The following is a 20,140-nucleotide window of genomic DNA, read 5'->3' as shown; positions in this document are numbered from 1 at the left end:
GATTTAACGGACAAAAGCAATCGTCTACTCTCCTTGAAAAAGAGGGCATGATAGAACGCACGTTTTTCAATACACGGTGGTATCGAGTGTTTCCGAGGAGTGATTAAACCATTGAGTAGTTGGTTTTCGATCATTTTCTTTTTGATATTAATTATACATAAATAAAAGTACAAAGCTTCTTGTCTTGTAAAAAGCTGATGTAAAAAATTGTTAAAAATATCTGAAGACTTTGATTATATCAAAGGGGTTGTTAAAAGCTTCCAGTAGAATAGTACCCAGAATGTAATTTAGAAAATCTTTGAAAGCGATGCAAATTGGTAGGTTAAAAAAGCTCACTATGAAATTCTTGAAACGGTTTCCTACTTATCAGTCCTGGTATAAAATGTAAAATTCAAACAAGTTTTTAGCGAATATTGAACGTGATGTCTGTAAAACAATTCGCTTCTCAAAATCAAATCATGGCATTGTAACTATTGTTCTTTGAATTTAAAGCGTAATACATCAACGAAATTCCGAACGCTAATGCTTGTAGAAACAGACGAGCATCACTGTAAACACCTCTGTATACTCAAGCTGGTCGTGAACCAATGCTCCTTCCAATGAAATATCTGATCAAAATGATCTCTAGATAATCAGATTCTTTTTCTCTCTCCATTCTTACTATCTCATAGTTGTTGTTTTAATCCCATAACTTAATCAGTCCGTCCCAACCACAAGTGACAATCTTGGACGTTTCGTGGGGCAACCACTCACAACCAATACAAACTTCACTGTGCGCCTTGAATTTACTACAATTGAAAAGGAAAGTCACATTAATCTAAAAATCTATCTTGAGAGCCGTTGAAGTTTCGATTCTAGGATAAGCATATGGGATAAAGCACCCCCTTTATCAAGTAAATCTGAAATGAACATTGCCAAAAAGAAATTTAGGGGCATTTTCAAAGCTTCTTAAGTGGTTTGAAGTTTTACTCTCTTTTAAGGCTTGGGGACACGAGAAGTTTTTTTCCGCGTTAGTGCAATGCAACATGCTCCATCTCAACAACCTGAAAAGCTTTTTCGTGTCTCCAACCCATTTTTCTTTTTACCAATGAAAGTGAAATCTCACTTTTGTCCATGCCACAATGGAGCAAAATTGATTCGAATCAATTTCGCTCCATTGTCCCAGGGACAAAATCAGCATGTCTTTTGGGTATTTCCCTTACTTTTTGTCCCATGAAACAAAAAATGAAACGCGAAAAAAACTTATTGTGACCCCAAACCTTTACTCTTGACCAGGAATTTCTCGATTTAAACTTACCAATACAGCTTGGTAGTTTTCCAGTCCCAAATATTCAGTTTGCCATCTGCATCTCCTGATACCAAATAACTGGAGAAGGAGGAAAATAATGAACATCAAGTTATTATCAAAGAATATTAATAAATCCTTAAAGGTTTTCTACGGGAATAAAAGGAGCTTATTTTAGGCAATGTCTTCATGCTGAGCCAGATAAATTAAAGCTACTTTTTTACGCAACGATATCCGGCAAACAAATGAAAGATCGAAAGTTAGTTCGAGATGTGACCTCACATTTTATTGCTTTTGTAAACAAAAAAATAGCAAAGTTGATTTCGAGCAAATTTACAATCGAATGTTTGATTATAAGATAGAAAACTAAAATTTTAAACATAAAAACATTCGAAAGAGTATCAGTAAAAGTCCCTTTGTTTGAGGAATGTTTTTTGTCCAATGTATTTTTATTTTTTTAAAACCTTTTTCTAATCTTGTCGCACTTGTTTTTACTACATTAGCATCATCAGACCTTTCAATCAAAACAAAACCTTAAAGAACCATTCAGAAAGTATGTACGCTCAAAAATAAGGAAAATTCACTCGCGTACGCTTTTCCGATTACCCCCCCTACTCTACGAAAAAGAATTGAAATTATAACAGAAATTGACTGGCGCAAGCTCGGTCTTGTCAAAGTTAAAGAAACTTAAAGATCATAATAGGTTGATAAATATGCATAACACAAGTAAGACAAGTAAGAAGTTATAATGTTTATAATTTTTTGATTTTTCAAATAGAAAGTTAAAAAAAAGAAACTGGAAAAACAGTTTGAAAAAATTTACAAAACACACATACATCTTCTTGTTTACCCCCCTCCACCATGTACGCTTCCGTACGCTTTTCGAAGGACACGCCTTCCCCTTCAGAGCGTACGTACTTTTTGAATGGCCCCTTAGCGGATCGTTTTATCAGAAATATAAAAACTTGGCCTGAATCAATAGTCACAAAATTGGAGTACGTATGAAATATAGACGTGGCATGAAAAATCATTTCTGGTAGATTTTTGCAATTTTTTTTCATAAAACTATTCCTATGTATGTGGTTGTCATTTTTATTTACTGTACTTAATACAAAATGATTTCGCAGAATATGTGTGTTAGATACTTTACCTCATATCAGGGGAGAAGTTGACTTGACAAGCGTAACCAGCGTTCTAGAGAAATAAAATTGCACTTAGAGTTGTGACACTGGCATATAGCAAAAGGTGCGGGGCTCAAACTTAGTATTTCACCAGATTTGTATACACATCTACATCCTCGCTTCTTATTTTCTATTTAAACCTTTAAATGGTAAGCAGATTTGTGTGGAAGCGAGTAAAGTCAGTAAAATCCAACAATTGGCACAGCATCCCACGTGGTCTAATAATTGAAAGTGTCTGATGAAAATCCAAATATTTTGAAAGTCTCTAGGATGATTACCAATCGTAAACCGATACTGTTCTTGGCCGATACGATTTTTATCTAGGCTTTGGAGATTGAAAATCGAAGGATATCAAGAGAATTGGGTGGACGAAACCACGTGACTTACCATGTGACCTTTGAATACTTTCTTTCTATTTTGACGGAAACGACTGAGAACGTTGTATATCAATATCTGATTATCCATGGACTGACACGCAAGCCATTTACCTGAAAAAATACCACAACAAAAATATTAATGGAAAGCCTAAATATGTAAGCTAACCTGGTTTAAAAGGTCCATTTAAATAGCTGTAACATTTTGCGAATGTAAAAGTGAATAGAAAATCTAGAGAAGAGTAATATACCCACCATTAGGTGCGAGTGTGACTGCTGGCATGGAATGCATGGTAGGGTCTTGTATTAGTTTTGTGTCCACTGGTATATCCCTACAGACAAAAAAATATCAAAATTATAGTTAGAGCTATAAATCATGCTGTATTGCATCAAGGAAATTCAGAGAATTGCTGTGTTCAGACTAGATCAAATTGTATTAAATACGAAAATTACTCTTGACGTAATTTGAACAAGATTAACCAATCAAGTTAGATCAAGTCATGGTCATTTTGAACCTTGGAATATTTGGGGCATTATAGATAAGGAAACTTTTAAAGCACTTGCCATCCTCTCCTAGTAAGAATACGGGGAAGGGACTAGTATCTTTATCAACAACCTTATATCCGAGTCATTCTGAAAAGTAAACACAATAACATACCACTCCCATATACGGATACTCTTATCATCGGATGTGGTGGCGATACGTTGATTTCGATCGAAAAATGTGATGGTATTTACTGCACCTAAATGCCTGTTGAAAAGAAAACAGAAAGATTTAAATGTTGACAGTCGCGGACCTATACAGGAAATACAAATCGTATACATTTGTACTAGTAATCTCATGGTTATGAGGGAAATTCGGGATAAATTTCCCAAGGTCAATTTTGAAATTTTTTGAAATTTCCCGAGTGCAACGGGGGAAATTTAAAACATTTCGAAATTTGACCGAGGGTAATTTATCCAGAATTTCACAAAAACAAGCATGGGATTCCTGGTTAATCTCATGGTTTGGATCGAAATTCTAACAATTCTGAAAGACGTCAATTTAACACAGGAAATCAATCGGAAAATTTAAAAAGAGGTCTCAAAACGTCATAGAAACGCGAATCGAGTTTTAATTGGATCAGGGGGGGGTCAAGCAGTTAGTACAAGACATCATGCCTACTAAGTGATTCTATGGAGGAAAGAGGCCACACCACCACCCTTTGACAGTTAGTATGAAATATACTAAGTGATTTCAAAGGAAATTCACTAAGGACCACCCCTTAAAACCTATCAAACGAGAGTGTGATATTTACTTTTTGTCAAACCATGTTCCCAAAATTGTTTTGAAACAGTTATTGATTTGGTATGATGAATTAAAATGAATCAAAAATATTATTTTAACACAACGCTGTACAGCAATATATGTACAAGAGTTTCAAATAACGGTCTCAATTGATACAATAATGAAACACCGTAAACCAAAAACATAAACATAATATGTAGCGTTCAATCAAGGCAGAAAAAAATACTTTTTCATGATTTATAAAGAACAAGATTACGAACTTTTACAATTTCAAAATCGATCTGACTTTTTTCTTTTATTTATCAATCTATAGTTAGGGAATTCCCCTGATATAGTGTTTAACTAAAGGGTAATACCAAACAAACTCCAAAGGGGAAGACTTAAATGTCTTAGGTTCTTTGATTTCTCTTATGGAGGGGGATTTCCCTGATTGCTTTTAATATTTATTTTTAATATTTTTCTAGAAAAGGTAAAAAAGTAGCACTTAGTATTCATTTGTACTAACTGTTTTCCTAGATTTTTTACTTGACACCACCCTAGCAGTCACTTAGTACCATCAAGTACTAACTGATTTTTGAAAATTTTGTAGGTATACCACCACGGTACTAACCGGCATGATGTCTTGTACTAACTGCTTGACCCCCCCCTGATTGGATAGTATTCCATTTACTTAAGCCTTTGAAGTTAGTAAGAAAGTCGAAAAAGGTGATGAATTTGCAAACGATGAAAATTTCACTTTTGCAGGAAATTACAAAATCTAGGACGGAAATTACAAGTTCGCGGGAAATTACAAATTAACGTAAGTAAAAACGTCAATCGAATTTCAATCAACCATGAGATTAAAATAAATCTTTAGTCTCGGGACCAAATCTAAAACATGTTAGACTAGTTTGAGAAAACAAAATCGAACAGTAAGTAAATTCAAGCAACGAAACTATCCAAGTTATCTACAACACAGGAAAGGACAAACCTGTCGTATTCTTGCACAATTTCGTTTTCCCTTGTGTCCCACTAAAAGTTAAGAGTAAAGACTTATAAAAATAAGGTATGTAGTTGAAATTTCATACAAGTTGGGTCCATTACTTTTAAAAGAACAAGAAAGCCTGTTTCGGTGAAAAGTGGTCAATTTTCATAAATCGATGAAATATACCGTTATCATTTTCTTGTCGGACATTCCAGCGATAAATAGATGTTGCTTATCCTATCCAAAAAAAGAAGAAAAAAAGACAGTAAATAATCCGGAACTAAATCAAAAACATAGTAATGCTACCAAAGATTTGGAAGAATGGCAATATTGACTAATTCAGACATAGAAAATAAGAAAATATTAATGGAAGGGGCAATTTGATAGTATCATAATAAGAAAACACGCCTATCATAGAAAATAATCAAAAGAACAACGAAAACAGCAATACTTACCTCATCAGGGTTGAACTTTACACAATAAGGGATTTTCTTGTTGGAATATCGTCCAAGACATTCACCTATAGAATGTAAAGAAAGGTTAACGTTGGAAATAATGATGAATTGATTGAAAAAAGACAGTCAACCAGCGCAACATTGCTTCAAAATTTACGTCATTAGGTTAAAGATACCCTTGAAGAAATACTGATCAGAAAATTTGGTCTAGATATAAGGAGGCAATAAATAATATCTTAATTTAAAAATTTAGTAAAACGTGTTTATGAGCTTAAATATAAATCGATTTTCAGAGATTAAGATATATCAGCCAAGAAATTTAGAATATCTCCTTCATCGTACCAGTTTCAGTATCCCAGAGTTTGATCCATCTGTCGTATCCACAACTCAAAAATTTGGTGCCGTCATTACTGAAACAAATATCGCGCACTGCCTTATTGTGTCCTGAATGTAAGAAAAAAATTAAGTTGTGCGCACCTCAATAAGTCTAGATTGTTACACATTTTTTTATAAACAATTTCAGATTTCGGGTCAGGCCTGAGGTTGCTTAGTATTCTTGTTCATTTTTTGAAAAATTTGCTTTGACCACCCCTGATATTATACCATATTTATGGTCAAGGGCTATCGTTTGCCATGCCTAGATTAACTATAAAGCTTTTACTTTACGAGATAGTGAAAAAAATGACTAATTTCAGGGCTCGAGCCTTAGCAACTTGTTGCTTATAAAAGAAAGTGTAATTTTTCAGCCCCAGTTTGTTCGTGGCTTTCGGGTCTAATATTATAGATAAAGAAAAATTCAAAAGATATGTTCGTATAACGACAGCAATTATTAGCGTGACATATGATTTTCTCATTATAACAGAAGAAGTGTATGACCATACCAAGATAGGTTCGAATGTTTCTGCGTTTGCCGTAAACCTCCCAAATCTAAAAACAAAAATTGGAAACGAACTTAAAGTAACGAAAGGCAAGAGGAAAGAATTGCATAAGTAAAGATCTTGGAAATACTAATTAGTAATTCAAGTCAAGACTAGGATTACAAGTGATACTTTTATGGACCTACCTGGTTATGCATTTAACACATATAATTGATATCTACGTGAGCATGACCGTTAAACAATCATTCAGAACACAAATAGTGACGATCTATTAAAATTAGTCGTTTGTTTCTTATAAAAAAACGTTTAGAAACCAAAATTTCATGCCCTTGAAATATTCTTTCATATTCAAGACTTCGTGAGCAAGAAATACATCTATCTCATCAAAAAATTGAGTAATTTGCTTTGGCTATAAGAACATTGATGTATCCTTATTAATAGCGAATTCTTATAGATAAACATGCGTTTTTTGAGCTAAAAAATTCTTTTTTTACAAAAATCTGCTTGAGCCATCTTTTACCTAATGCAAAAATTCAGAAAAAAACAATGAACCAATATTTCACAAAGTCCAAAAAACACGTTTTTTAGCCGTTTTTTGGCTCAAATTTGACCAAAATTTTTTTTCTCCGAAAATCGGGCTTCGACACATTCAAGGGTTTATAGTTATGCATCTTTGTGCAAAAAATCATAAAGAATGAAAGAGCTAATCTCGAGAAAAGCTAATACCTAAGTAATTGATAATGTGCTTATAAAAAATATCGAATTTGGCCGGTTTTTCTATAAAAACACGCCAAGCAACCAAAATTGCATGTTTAAACACACATATTTTTCAAAAGTAAGCCCTCGTGAGCAAAAAAAACATCTATCTCATAAAAAAATTGAGTAATTTGAATAAGAACATTGATGTATGCTTATTAATAGTGATTCTTATAGATAAACATGCGTTTTTTGAGCCAACAAAATTTTTTTGCAAAAATCTGTTTGAGCCATCTTTTACCTATGATGGTACCCTACTTTCAAGCAAAAAATCAGAAAAAATTAATGATCCAATTTTTCACAAAGTCCAAAAAACCCGTTTTTTAGCCGTTTTTTGGATCAAATTTGCCCCAAAAATTTATTTTTCGAAAATCGGGCTCCGTCACATTTTGGCCACCACCATTTTGCACCTTTATACCAAAAATCAAAAGATTCCTATGATTCAATCCTGAGAAAAGTTGGTAACAGACAAACGGACGGACGAACGGACGAACAAACATTGGTTAATTTATAGGACCTCCACCGGGGTAGGTCCAAAAAGCTTTACAGCAGAAAATATTTGTGAATAGCAATAACCTTAATTTTACAATCCATGCTGGCTGATAACAACAAATGACCAGATTTTGGGAATAAGCGAATCGCTGCGACTCCTTTTGAATGTCCAGACCTGAGAACAAAGAAATTATGAAAATTTAGGGAGCAATTTTTCACCAACAATATACAAAAATAAAAGGATAGCTATCAGAACGACATGATGAATAAGGAAAAACTAGTGTCTAGGGAAACCGAAACATAACTTATTAGCCAGAAATCTCTTACAAAGCATCTTCATCCTTCACGTAAGAGCCGTGATTATGAAGCAAAAGTTGTTTACCATGTGTGTATGAGACGTTTGGGGAGGAAACATTTATCTGGTGGATCGTCCGATTTGAGGTCAGATTCTGTATCGTTTGGTATATGTAAGAATGAACGGCCTTGATAATCAAACAAGTCGTCGACTGTAAAAAAAAAAATTTTGAATTTTGTTCTTCGTCCAGTCATCTAGATAACATGAGGGTGTATGTACCTAAGGTACCACATTATAAACCAGGTATGACAATTGAAACTAGCAACCTCAGTTTTTAAAGCGTTTAATAAAAAGCGTTGAACTCTTGTATCCTGTTTTGTTTTTCAAAAGAATACACAGAGGCTAGCAAGCTCTATCTTTGCTAGAAACAATACAATATTTTACAAACACTGGGTACATTATTTTCATTTTCTTTTTGCCATCAGATGATTGGCCCGAGAAAATACTACTTTTTATTGGCACTTACGAAGACATTTTGAATACGAAAAGTTGGGATGAGTTTTAATTGCTTACTATGAGCGCGTGACTTTTCTTCGATTTTTTCTTCTTCTTTTTTAGAACTTTTATCTTTCTTTTCTTCGTATTCATCAAGGATCTTTTGTTGTTCCTGTGAAAAGAAAAGAAAATCAAAAAACTTGAAAGTTTCTTGTTCAAATCTAATCTTTTGTCTTCCTTTCCTCGAACCTTTTGGTTGGTTTACATAATGTGACCACTCTGCTTGTAATAGATAGGTAGAGAACTTTACACTCCTTTTAAAAATTGGCCTATAAAGTATTTAGGTACATAATAAAATCTAGGAGAACACGACAGCGAGGGTGTAGTATTTTTAAGCAATCTCGTACCAAATTCACACCATACTATTTCCCTACAACCAGAGGAATGTAAAGAGATGGAAAAACAGCTTTTCTGATTACTCAAAGTTTAACGATCACTTCTTTTGAAAATTATATTGTAAAAACGTTGATTAGGTCATTAAATGAAAGTCCAGAAAAGACGGCTCGCCATACAAATCGGACTGTTTCTACATGTCAAATGACGATAAAAATAAAAATTTGTTTTTCCTTTTTTGCCGATTACTAGTTCAATTTTTAAGAATAAGGAGCAACATTTTTACCAATGTATAGCAAAAGAAATTCTTAACGCAATGATATTAAATTGGTTCTTGTAAAACTGTCAGAACTCGAGCAAGTTAAAGGCCTGTGCAAAAAATTAAGAAATCAAATAATGCCTGACGGCCAGTTGTTCCACCCCCTTTTCGGGAAAAATTTTTGGTTTTTCTCACTCGTTATATTAATGCCTTTTCAAAAAGCCCTGGGCCAAAAATTGTGTTTTAGCCATTTTGGCAAAATTAAGTTTGCTGACGTCAGCAAAAATTTAAACTGCTAATAACTCCTGGAATATTTATTCAAATGAGCTCAAATTTGGTACGAAGGTAGGGTTTATAAATATCTCTGTTTCCAAAAAAAAAATTCAAAAAATTGATGACGTCAGCAAAAATAAGCAATTTTCTTTTTTCATCAAAAAATGCTGATGTCATCAATTTTTAGGAAATCTTTTTTTTGAAAATAAAAGAAACCCTACCTATGTACAAAATTTGAGCTCATTTCGATAAAAATTCCAGGAATTATTGGCATTTTAAGTTTTGACGTCAAAAATATCCGTCATTTCCATGGCAACCAACACAAAAATCCAACAAATCATAAAACTCGTGACGGCCAGTTGTTCCACCCCTTTTTATGGGAAAATTTTTCTTTATTTTCACTCTTCATATTAATACCTTTCCAAAAAGTCCTGGGCCAAAAATTCTGTTTCAGCCATTTTGGGAAAATTAAGGAAAAACACTTTTTGCTGACGTCAGCAAAAATTTAAATTTCTAATAACTCCTGGAATATTTATCCAAATGAACTGAAACTTGGTACGAAGGTAGAGTTTATAAATATCTTTTATTTTCAAAAAAGAATTTTCCAAAAAATTGATGACGTCAGCATTTGTTTAGGAAAAACGAAAATTACTGATTTTTGCTGTCGTCATCAATTTTTTGAAAAACTTTTTTTTGAAAACTTTTTTTAAGAAATAAAAGACATTTATCCACCCTACAACTGGCCGTCACGGCCGTCACGATTTATCGAATTTTTTGCACAGGCCTTAACTTGCCTGAGAAGTCGAGTAAAATCAAGAGGAAGTTATAATTTTCTCGAGCTCTAGCTTTCCATATTATGGTGCGGTCATGATGCAGTTATATCGGTAGAATCGCTAGGAAATTCTGAGCAAGAAGATATAGGTACCTTTTCGTATAGGAGAGGTGTACCCAAAATATAAGCCCTAAAAGTTTGCGCATAATCAGGCTTGAAACAAAAGAATTTTGTCACAACACGCTAATTATGCAGATTTTTTATAGCGAAAAAAAGAAACCTATTTACTCGACATAAACTCCCTTAAGGGCAAGAGACCTGGTATATGACGAGCCGTTTTTCCATTGTTTTCAAGAAGCTGTTTTTCCATCTCTTTACATTCCTCTGCTACAACCACCTTAATGTCAACGTACCTCTGTTGGTTTGGCTATTTGCTTTTCATCTTTAAATTTTGCCCACGGTCCTAGAATCATAGACAATTGTCAGTTGAATAGTAAGTAGGATGTAAGTCATGCTTGATAGAGTCGATGTTTTGTAAGGGAAAATGAAATGTGCTTTCCACTTTTCATCAAGAAGGTACATTTTAATGATAGATATTGAAAACGGAAGCCTGAATATTGATTTTAGAATTATACTTTCCAACGTGGATGATAAAACAAGATGATTGTCACAAACCTAGATATCCTTCAATTTCAGCTGGATCTCCTCTTTCTTCACGTTTTCTTTTATCACCTGTTCGTTTTTCAATATTTTCGAACACACTCATCCCTAGAAGATCGAAATGGTACTTTTTTCACTATAGAATGAACATAAAGTTTTTCATTATCAAAAACACCACGACCACACAATTCATGTTCTCTGATACCCCTAGATTTTGTAGATAGGTATTAGAAGTAATCTGGGGAAAAACTTTACCAAAATATCAGTTTCACCAATTAAGATTCCAACCATAACAAAAACTTGCTATCCCTTTCGTACCTTTAGTATCAGGAACTTTTTCAAGGTCTCCAACAAATCTAGAAAACGAAAAGGAATTGAATTTTTTAGAGGATAGTAACGGTAAATATTTTTTGTGTTTCATTCTCGGAGTAGATTTCAGAAATGTCATGAACTTTTAAAAAAGATTATCAAAATATATTTCGTATTTTCCAAGGAAAAGTTTTATTTTGCATCTGTAGAATATATAAATTAAAATTCCTTTGAATCTATGAAATTTCCATGAATTGTTTTTTTGTTTTTCAATTTTAATCAAACGAGGTGAAATCATAATCAAAGGGCGCTCGATAAACCAACCAGGAGTAGAACATCTTCAATCAAAACAAAAGAACCGAACTAATCTCCAGGTGCCGTCATTATGAGCAAATTCTTTTTTAAAAACTTTAAAGAAGTACCTCCAGACATATCAGATGTCCCTCCAGACATATCAGATGTCCCTCGTGACTATTCATAGTTTTACGATTTTATCACTTTTTTACTTTTTAATCAGCATTTTACCAATTTTGTAACATATGTTTTCACACAGCTTTTTTAATTTTTTTAGTTACATCTGATGATTGCTTAGAGCATGAAACTCGTTTCAAACTGGTTTCGAAATATATTTTGATATTTTTCAATTTTAGAAAATTATAATGAATTATAAATAGAAAAGTTTATGATGAAACCATTAATTATTATATCACTTACTTCCCTCCTTCAGCACTCGGATCTACTGCATAACCTAAGGATGGTATAAAAGATAAATATGTAAAGGGTCATTACATTAAAAGTCAAACAGTTTAAAAGAAATATAACAAGTTGCATGCATCGTTGTGTAAACTGCCAGAAAAAAATGTTACAAATCGCTTTTGAAAAAAAAATCTTGAATGCATATCTAATTTGACTGCTTCAGGTTTTATAAATTTAGGTTGGAAATAAACTTTACCATAACTTGCAAATGTTTTTTGCTGGTTATCAAAATGGAATGCACTGAAGTTTGCCTCTTCAACAAAACCTAAAAACATAAACAAAATGTTTTTGTGATCCAATATTAATTACTGATAAGATTCATATCGATTTAAAATAACTATGCAAGTAATAAAACAGATAAATTCAGCAAAACGAACCTGATAAAGTATTTTTCTTTGCTAGTTGCTGGCGTGTTTTGAATGGGTTTTCAGGGCCAATCTAAAGAGCAACAAAATACTGTGATGTATTTCCTTTATGAGTGCTAACCCTAAAGAGGGCCACACCTAAATTAGAAAGTTGAAAAGACTGTCACCCTCAAAAAGTTGTCACCTTCTAAAGAGCAGTTTTTAGAATTTAATCCTACTAGCTATAATTTGATGTTTCAATAGATAGAATCTTTACCCTCATGGTTCGGACCCCCCCCCTTTCTTAAGGGGGATGACATCTTCCAAAAAAGTGAAGAGAGGGGAGGGGCTTACAAATATTGTAGATGTCCGCACTATGACCCTTTTGAACAAATAAACTGGAGCCTACCAAGGTTTAAGTAAAAATGCTGCAAAAAAACTGAAACAGAACAAAAGAACTGAAATATTGAAATATGTTTTATTTATTGCTAATCAACTCCAGACTTTATTCTAGCAATTTTAATCCTGAAAACAAGCAACATGCTGAATGGACCTACCTAATGATTAACATCAGATGAAAATAAGAAAAAAGTGACAATAATTGTACAAAAATTCAGAATGGAAAAATAAAGCTTGTGTGTTGAATAATGTAAAATGGTAAAAAGGAATTTCCCCAAATACGAAAATCACTTAAACCATTCAGGCCCAAAAAACCTTTTAAGCTGTTTTTGGCCCAAATTTGCCCAAACAATTTTCCTTAAAAATCTGGCTCCGTCACATTTTGGGCATTGCCATTTTGCATCATTGTGCAAAAAATCAGAAAAAAATTATGAGTCAACATTGAGAAAAGCTATATTTTCTTATTTGGTTTAAGGGAATTTCCCAAAAATACGAAAATCCGTCTTTTAAGGCGAATAAAAATTTCCCTGGAAAAACCACTTCAGTCATTCTTTAGAGAATCTTGCCCTCCATCTTTGTACAAAAAATCAGAAAAAAGTAATGACAGGATTTTGCACAAAGTCCAAAAAACCCTATTTTTAGGCAGTTTTGGGCCAAATTTGCCCAAATAAATTTATTTTTTTGAAAATCAGGCTCCGACACATTTTAGGCATTGCCATTTTGCATCATTGTGCAAAAAATCAAAAAAAAATAATGAGTCAACATTGTTAAAAGCTATATTTTCTTATTTGGTTAAAGGGAATTTCCCCCAAAATACGAAAATCCGTTTTTTAAGGTGAATAAGAATTTTCCGGGAAAAATCACTTCAGCCATTCTTTAGAGAATCTTGCCCTCCATCTTTATACAAAAAATCAGAAAAAAGTAATGACAGGATTTTGCACAAAGTCCAAAAAACCCTATTTTTAGGTAGTTTTTGGCCCAAATTTGCCCATATAAATTTTTTCTCAAAAATCGGGCTCCGTCACGTTCTGGGTATTGCCATTTTGCATCATTGTACAAAAAATCAAAAAAAACTAATGAGCCAATCCTGAGAAAAGCTGGTAACAGACGGACGGACGGACGGACGAACAGACGAACAGACGAACGGACATGGGTTAATTTATAGAACCTCCACCGGGGCACCCGGAGGTAGGTCCAATAAAGATTTATTTGGTTTGTACATAAAAAGTAAAAATTCCAAGCCTTACCTCAGGAGCAAACATATCATCGTATTTAACATTGAGTTTTGTTTCCTTTTCATTGAAAGCCATTAAATGTCTTGAGCTATCATTTTCATACTAAAAATTTGAAAAGAAAAACTATATTATATGTCTTCATCAAAATTTTTCATTGCAAATTTAGTGGATTGAAAATAAAGCCCTACCCGAAAAGCCAGAGTAATATGGGTTATTGAAATATTGAAATATTTTTGTAGAATTGTTATCAATCTACTACTTTAATCGGATTAATTTTCGCGAGATTAAATTTTCGCGATTTCGCGCGAATTTTTGCCATTTTCGCGAAATTAAAACTCACGAACAGACGTGAGATTCCTGATTCGCGAAATTAAATCCACCACAAAACTTTTAAAATTGTCTTTTTGGCGGAGAAACAAGTTCCAAGTCTCCATTTATGGCAAAAAATGGCTATTTTCAGCTGTTTCTGGCTTATTCGCGAAATTAAATCCACGCGAAATTTAATCCGGTTAAAGTATTAAAAATGAATTAAGAAGAATATCAATTACCCATATCAAAGAGAGCAAACTTAAATCTCCTTTTATATAAATATCATTGCATTGATCATTGGATTTTTCCGACTCAAATTAAAACATTTTTTCTGAAATATTTAGAAGAACTGTCGGTTAGAGGACACAAACCAAATGATCTATTGGGTCTGGCCTATTTCTACAGATTGAGCTGCTTTTGGCGTTTTTGTGTTCAATTGTTTCAGCGTTTGATTGACACCGCCTAGTCCTATCCATCAATGGATTGATTATTGATTGGGTTGTTGTCGTCAATTGGGCTATTCCAAAAAAAAATTGTACAGGGGTATATTGACAACTAATCCCCCTGGAAATTTTGGATAAAAAACTATCCCCTGGAAATTAGAGGTTGATACCCCTGGAAATGGGCCGTGGCCTATACACCTTGTTTAGGGTATTATTAACTATTCTTCTTTGCTTCGTGTCTTCTTCCCCTGAATTTATGGTACCAAACCTAGTTCCAAAGATAAAACAAAGATAAAAAAGATTCCGTCTGTAGATTTTGATAATTTTTTCACTACTTGGTCAATCAAAGACTCCTCTTTCCTATGTGCTAAAATTCAACATGCCCTTTTTCCTATACCACACTTAAAATCAACATTTTTTCAGGAAATCTAAAAAAATACCTTGAAAAAGGTACCCCTACCTTAAACAAGGTATATACATGTACCTTGTTTAAGGTACATCCTAAACAAGGTATACGCCTTGTTTAAGGTATTACTCCTGACTGTCCATGGCGCAGTGGATAAGGCATTGGGTTTCTAAACATCGGAACTTTGCATTTAGTAGATTTGAATCCCACCAGTGGCGATCTGTCGGTAAGTCATTCAGTAAGTTAGAAAACATAGAAAATAACTCACAAAGAACCAGAAAGTCAGAAAAACTACGAACAAGAGACTAGAAAGTAAGAAATAAGTTCAGATCTGTCTTTCGTCTTTATGAAGAAGCCGTAGCCAGCGTTTTGATCATCGCATATTTTTAAGATTTTTATCTGCAATTTTTCAAAGATTTTTTGCATTAAAAAGCGCTACGCAACTGCTTTTTGTGCCGTGGCGATATGCAAAATAATCAAATTTCAGCTTGCACGCTTGATGATTCTTGTCGCCTGAACAAACCTCTGCTCAGAAGGACCCTGCCGACGCACCGGACGCAATAAGTCCACTGTCAGTCCGGTGTTGAATACAGGGAATCTTGGACGCCAGACATTTATGAAACAAAAAATTAAGAAACACCAGACGCACCGGACTGGTCATGTCCGGTGTTTTGATTGTCCGGTGGGAAAAAATATCCTTCTCCGACACTGGACATCTGACTTCCTTGAGTCCGTTGTAGAAATTGTCCGGTGGTAAAAAAAATTCTCATTCATTTTTTCGATGATTTTAGTACCGTCCGACTGGCTATATTTAGAGCGAATTTTTCCGATGATGATCGTGTTAAAAAAAGAAGACATTTTTGGTGTTTTTTGTTGATAAATTTCAAACAGCTATGATTTGTGATAAATATATAACTTCTTCCCTATAACTTCTTTACAGATGAAGGAAGCAAGTCAAGATTTCGGGGATACCCTGGTAATGGACTGAAGAAACCATATCTGTGAAGAAATGTGGCTCAAGTCATTAAATTTGTGAGTATTTGTGGTTTATTTTTGAAAAACAATATCCTTTGACAAAAAGCATGTTTTACTTAAAGAATAATGTAAAATTAAGCGGGAATTATTGGAAAATAGTCATTTCAGATATAGAACTATGATATTTGATAAAATTTAACCCAAAATGTGAAATTTTGTGGCTTTAAAGACATTGTCTTTGGTAAGTAAATATTAGCTTATTGAGTATTACATTAAGTTTTAAAAATTAAATTTATCAACCATCAGAGCAGTTGAAAATTTATTTTTTGTATGGATTTAGTGAAGTTCAGTGGCCACTCAAATTTTATGTGATACATCTTCTCACATCTCTTGAAAGAAAGTGATAAAATGTGGTTTTCTATGATGAACAGGTGTTTTCCCAAAATCCTGCCAGAGCTACTAAAAGTTAATTTTTGCACATATAGGATCTAACATTTTTTTACATATTAAATCAACTGTATTTATGGTGTTAAAAGATTATATGTGGCTTATTTGACATATTTTTACAAGCTACATTTCTTTAAAATTGGAAATATTATTATCCTGACTTTACTTTTGTTTTGTTTTGTTTTGTTTTATGTTTGTCAAAGGATTTGAGGAAGTAAATTCTTATCATATTTTGTGAATTTAAGTGGCTACTTTTATTCACGTATGATTATTTATTCATAGGAGAGCATATTCTCATTAACATAATTCTGTAATTACCATTCAGTTTGACAATTTAATTTTCTTAGCAAAAAGTATTGTAGAATTTTCAGAATTTTCAGCTTTAGCGGCACTTTTTCACTTTATTTTTATTAAATCATTTTAAAAAGACAATTTCTATTCCTAATCATTTCTGATAATTTTTTTGTTTTTATTTCAGGATGTCGCTGTTTAATCATTGAGGTATTTGGCAAAAATTTAGCCACATTTTTTCCCTCAAAATGACTATCAAGACTTTTCAATTGAGTTTGTTTAATTGTGGAAGGTTTAAAAATACTTTATATGACAAATTTCTCATCTTTTGAACTTGTTTTAATATAATAGTAAATCATAGCGTCATCTTATCTATGTTATATTTTAAGCCATTTTTTACTAATTTTGGATAATTTTAGATAATACATAGAGAGTTCGATTACTTTAGCCACATTTTAACCCATATTCTACACAACAACTGTGTTATAATATATCAACAGATAGCTTTTGTTCTATCCTTCTCAGTTCTTGAGAATTTTGTTTCTCAAATTAAATGTGCACAAGTGTGGCTAATAATTTGACAGGTCTGAAAAGAAGGGTCTTATATGAAGCCACATAAAATCCCAAAACAACGACTAGCTTGCTATGAAATTAGAATGATGTGTTTTGTACAGCTTCTTAGTATTCCTCTACTAAGTTTTTGTTATTGAGATTGATATGTGAAGTGATGTGGCTTAGTTTCAAAAAGTAGAGTAATTTACCCTTAAAGTGGATTTTAACCACAATTTTTCACGTTTTTTGTTTCAATTCGAGTTTATTGATTTCTTACCTCATAACCTTTCAAGAAACATATTTTACATAATATTTTCACAACTATTTTAGTTTTTATCAGTTAAGATAGTTTTGCAACTATTTTTATATTTACTTCAAAGACACCACAATATTTCAAACTTTTGATAAGAAATTGTTTCACATAATTATACTGGGCAATACTATGGGGCATCTTCAGGCGGCTAGTTCGAAACGCAGGTCACAGGTCACAGGTCAACAGGTCACAGGTCACAGGTCAACAAAGTGCAGACCGGAAAAAAGATAATGAGATCATAACATATACATAACATAACATCAATACATAACGCATTAAATTACAAAAAAGTAATACATGTTATTTAGATATTATAAAATGACAATTGAATAAAATAACAACCTAGTGACACTTACTTACAAAAATAATGACAAAATCATAAAATATGATGCCTAACAAGACAAAAACATGAAAAATATTTATAATACAGAATGTGATGTTGATAGTGTGAATGGATATAAAACGGCACCAATCAGAAGCTTGTGAGGTCCCTAAGAGAGTGGTTTTAGAAGGATGAAACTAATCAATCATTCAATTGTTATTTTAATGACTTAATGACAATTTTTGACAAAAATGTTGACAGAATCACAAAATATCATGTCTTACAAGAGAAAAACACCAATAATATTTAGCATACCGAATGTGATGATAACAATATGGCTGGATATAAAATTACACCAATCAGAAGCTCGTGAGTTCTCTGAGAAGGAAGTTTTAGAGCGATGAGTTTTATTATATGTAACCATCATATAACATTACAAACATTACAATATGTAATATACCTGTTATACGTATAATATGGTTTTAAATTTTCTGGTCTGCGTTATACACGGCGCAAACTGCGAAAGATCGATAAAAGTACATGGTTAAATTTTGATGTTTGAAATGGTTTTATATGGATGAAATTGCTTGAGAATTATGTTTTTGATAATTCTTTGTGTTTTCCAAACATTTTCCTCTGCAATGACATTGATTAGAGTCAACCTGTCATCACTGACCTGTGACCTGTGACCTGCAACCTGTGACCTGTGACCTGCGTTTCGAACTAGCCGATCTTCAGGTTAAATTCATAGATCTTTTGGTGATAGACGCTTTTGTGTAAGAATGAGGCTAACTTTCCATAAACATACGAAAGATCATTTTTAGCCCCAATAATTCACATTTAGGAAAAGTTTTGGTTCAGGCAGCTTTGTGAAAGGGTAAAGAATCCTCTCCTAAAACTTTTCAAGATCAAACCCATTTTTCGTTAATATATGTCAATTTTCTCAAAACTAAGGTTTTTTGTGAATTTTCATTTTTGTCATTCGTTTTTGAACACGATCTGATTTAAGATGCTAACCGACCGACTGACTCATTTTTTGGGGCTGGAAATGACATGAACACAACTTATTGATGACCCAGGCCTAATTAATATTGTATAAAAAGTTACGGGTCTATAATCTATTTTTTCAAAAAAAGATATATCTTTCATTATTTTGATAAATATACTAAATATTTTACAAATATTTTTATATAATAATATTCTAACACCATCAAAGAATTCTCCCTCCAAATTTCAGGTCTCTAGCTACACTAGAAAAAGAGATATGCAAAATTGAAGAAGCATGACTGGAAAATTTCTTTTTTTTCTTTTCTGACACATTTTTCGAATTTTTCCAAGCTATTTTCCTAACCTTTTTTTTGACATTTTTAGTCAAATTTTTGACACTAAAATTTGAATATCTTTACAACCACTTATCCTCTGGAGGCCTATGACCCCTCATTTTCTTTCTTTTTCAAAGCTCTACAAGATAGGATGGGTTTTGAAAAAAAAATTAAAATTTGAAAAATCTTCTGGAGTTGCTAACTGTACTGTATGTACTGATTGGTGTGAGTTTATGAGGAAGAGCCCCTGGAAACCTTTAAGGCCGATGAAATTTACATATGAGTTTACCGTCGTGAACTTACCCAAAAATAGATGCGGCATGATTTCATTATTCATTATTCATTATTTTCCCAACAGCACCTTATCCACCATTTCTGCCAATCATGCTCTCTCAAAATAAAAAATTTTGCTTCGCTTCAACCCTTCGCATCTTTTGCGAATGAAAAATAAAGATCGATTGCTACAGTGGCGCTAGATTTTGCAAAAAACTAAAATGGCGGTCAGGGCGGTTTGGCAGATATATGGGCGGGACGCCCACTGCAGTTGTAGGATTGAGGGCGGCAGCATTTTCTGTAATAAATCTTCTTTGTTTACCCGTGTAAACATACGTAGAGACGATTTAACAAAGATAGAGGTTGTAGCTGTAAAGAAATATGGAAATAATGAAAAATTTATGAAATTTGAAAATAATGAAATTTTCATGCGGGTGCTTTTTAGAGATGCGGGCGGCCGACGGTAAACACATATATAAATTTCATCGGCCNGGTATTTTAGCCACCCTTGCCGGAATAGACCTTTTTTCAAAGAGGCCACCCTGTTGAATAATTATGTTAGGGGGAGGTCGGGCCTTACGCGTGCGGCAGTAACAAAACATAGATTTTCGAAAAAAAATATTC

The 20,140-nt window shown here is 33.1% G+C and overlaps 1 protein-coding gene across 1 annotated transcript; it reads right to left on the bottom strand.

The window, feature by feature from the left end:
* Positions 1-119: 119 nt before the first annotated feature.
* Positions 120-13,961, bottom strand: LOC136814322 (pre-mRNA-processing factor 17-like). The gene is made up of 21 exons (XM_067070843.1): positions 13,876-13,961; positions 12,263-12,323; positions 12,082-12,150; positions 11,844-11,877; positions 11,139-11,176; positions 10,836-10,928; positions 10,574-10,623; positions 8,542-8,635; positions 8,056-8,179; positions 7,758-7,848; positions 6,429-6,474; positions 5,890-5,991; positions 5,548-5,612; positions 5,279-5,329; positions 5,099-5,139; positions 3,499-3,591; positions 3,096-3,172; positions 2,854-2,954; positions 2,436-2,479; positions 1,298-1,366; positions 120-788 (listed from the first exon to the last, which is right to left on the bottom strand). The coding sequence occupies exons 1-21, from the start codon at positions 13,936-13,938 to the stop codon at positions 680-682; spliced, it is 1,515 nt and encodes a 504-aa protein (XP_066926944.1). The 5' UTR covers positions 13,939-13,961; the 3' UTR covers positions 120-679.
* Positions 13,962-20,140: the final 6,179 nt, after the last annotated feature.

Source organism: Clytia hemisphaerica, unplaced genomic scaffold, assembly GCF_902728285.1.
Source record: "Clytia hemisphaerica strain Z4C2 unplaced genomic scaffold, Clytia hemisphaerica genome assembly, whole genome shotgun sequence".
NCBI classification, from domain to species: Eukaryota; Metazoa; Cnidaria; class Hydrozoa; order Leptothecata; family Clytiidae; genus Clytia; species Clytia hemisphaerica.
This window is presented reverse-complemented; position numbering and strand designations above follow the sequence as displayed.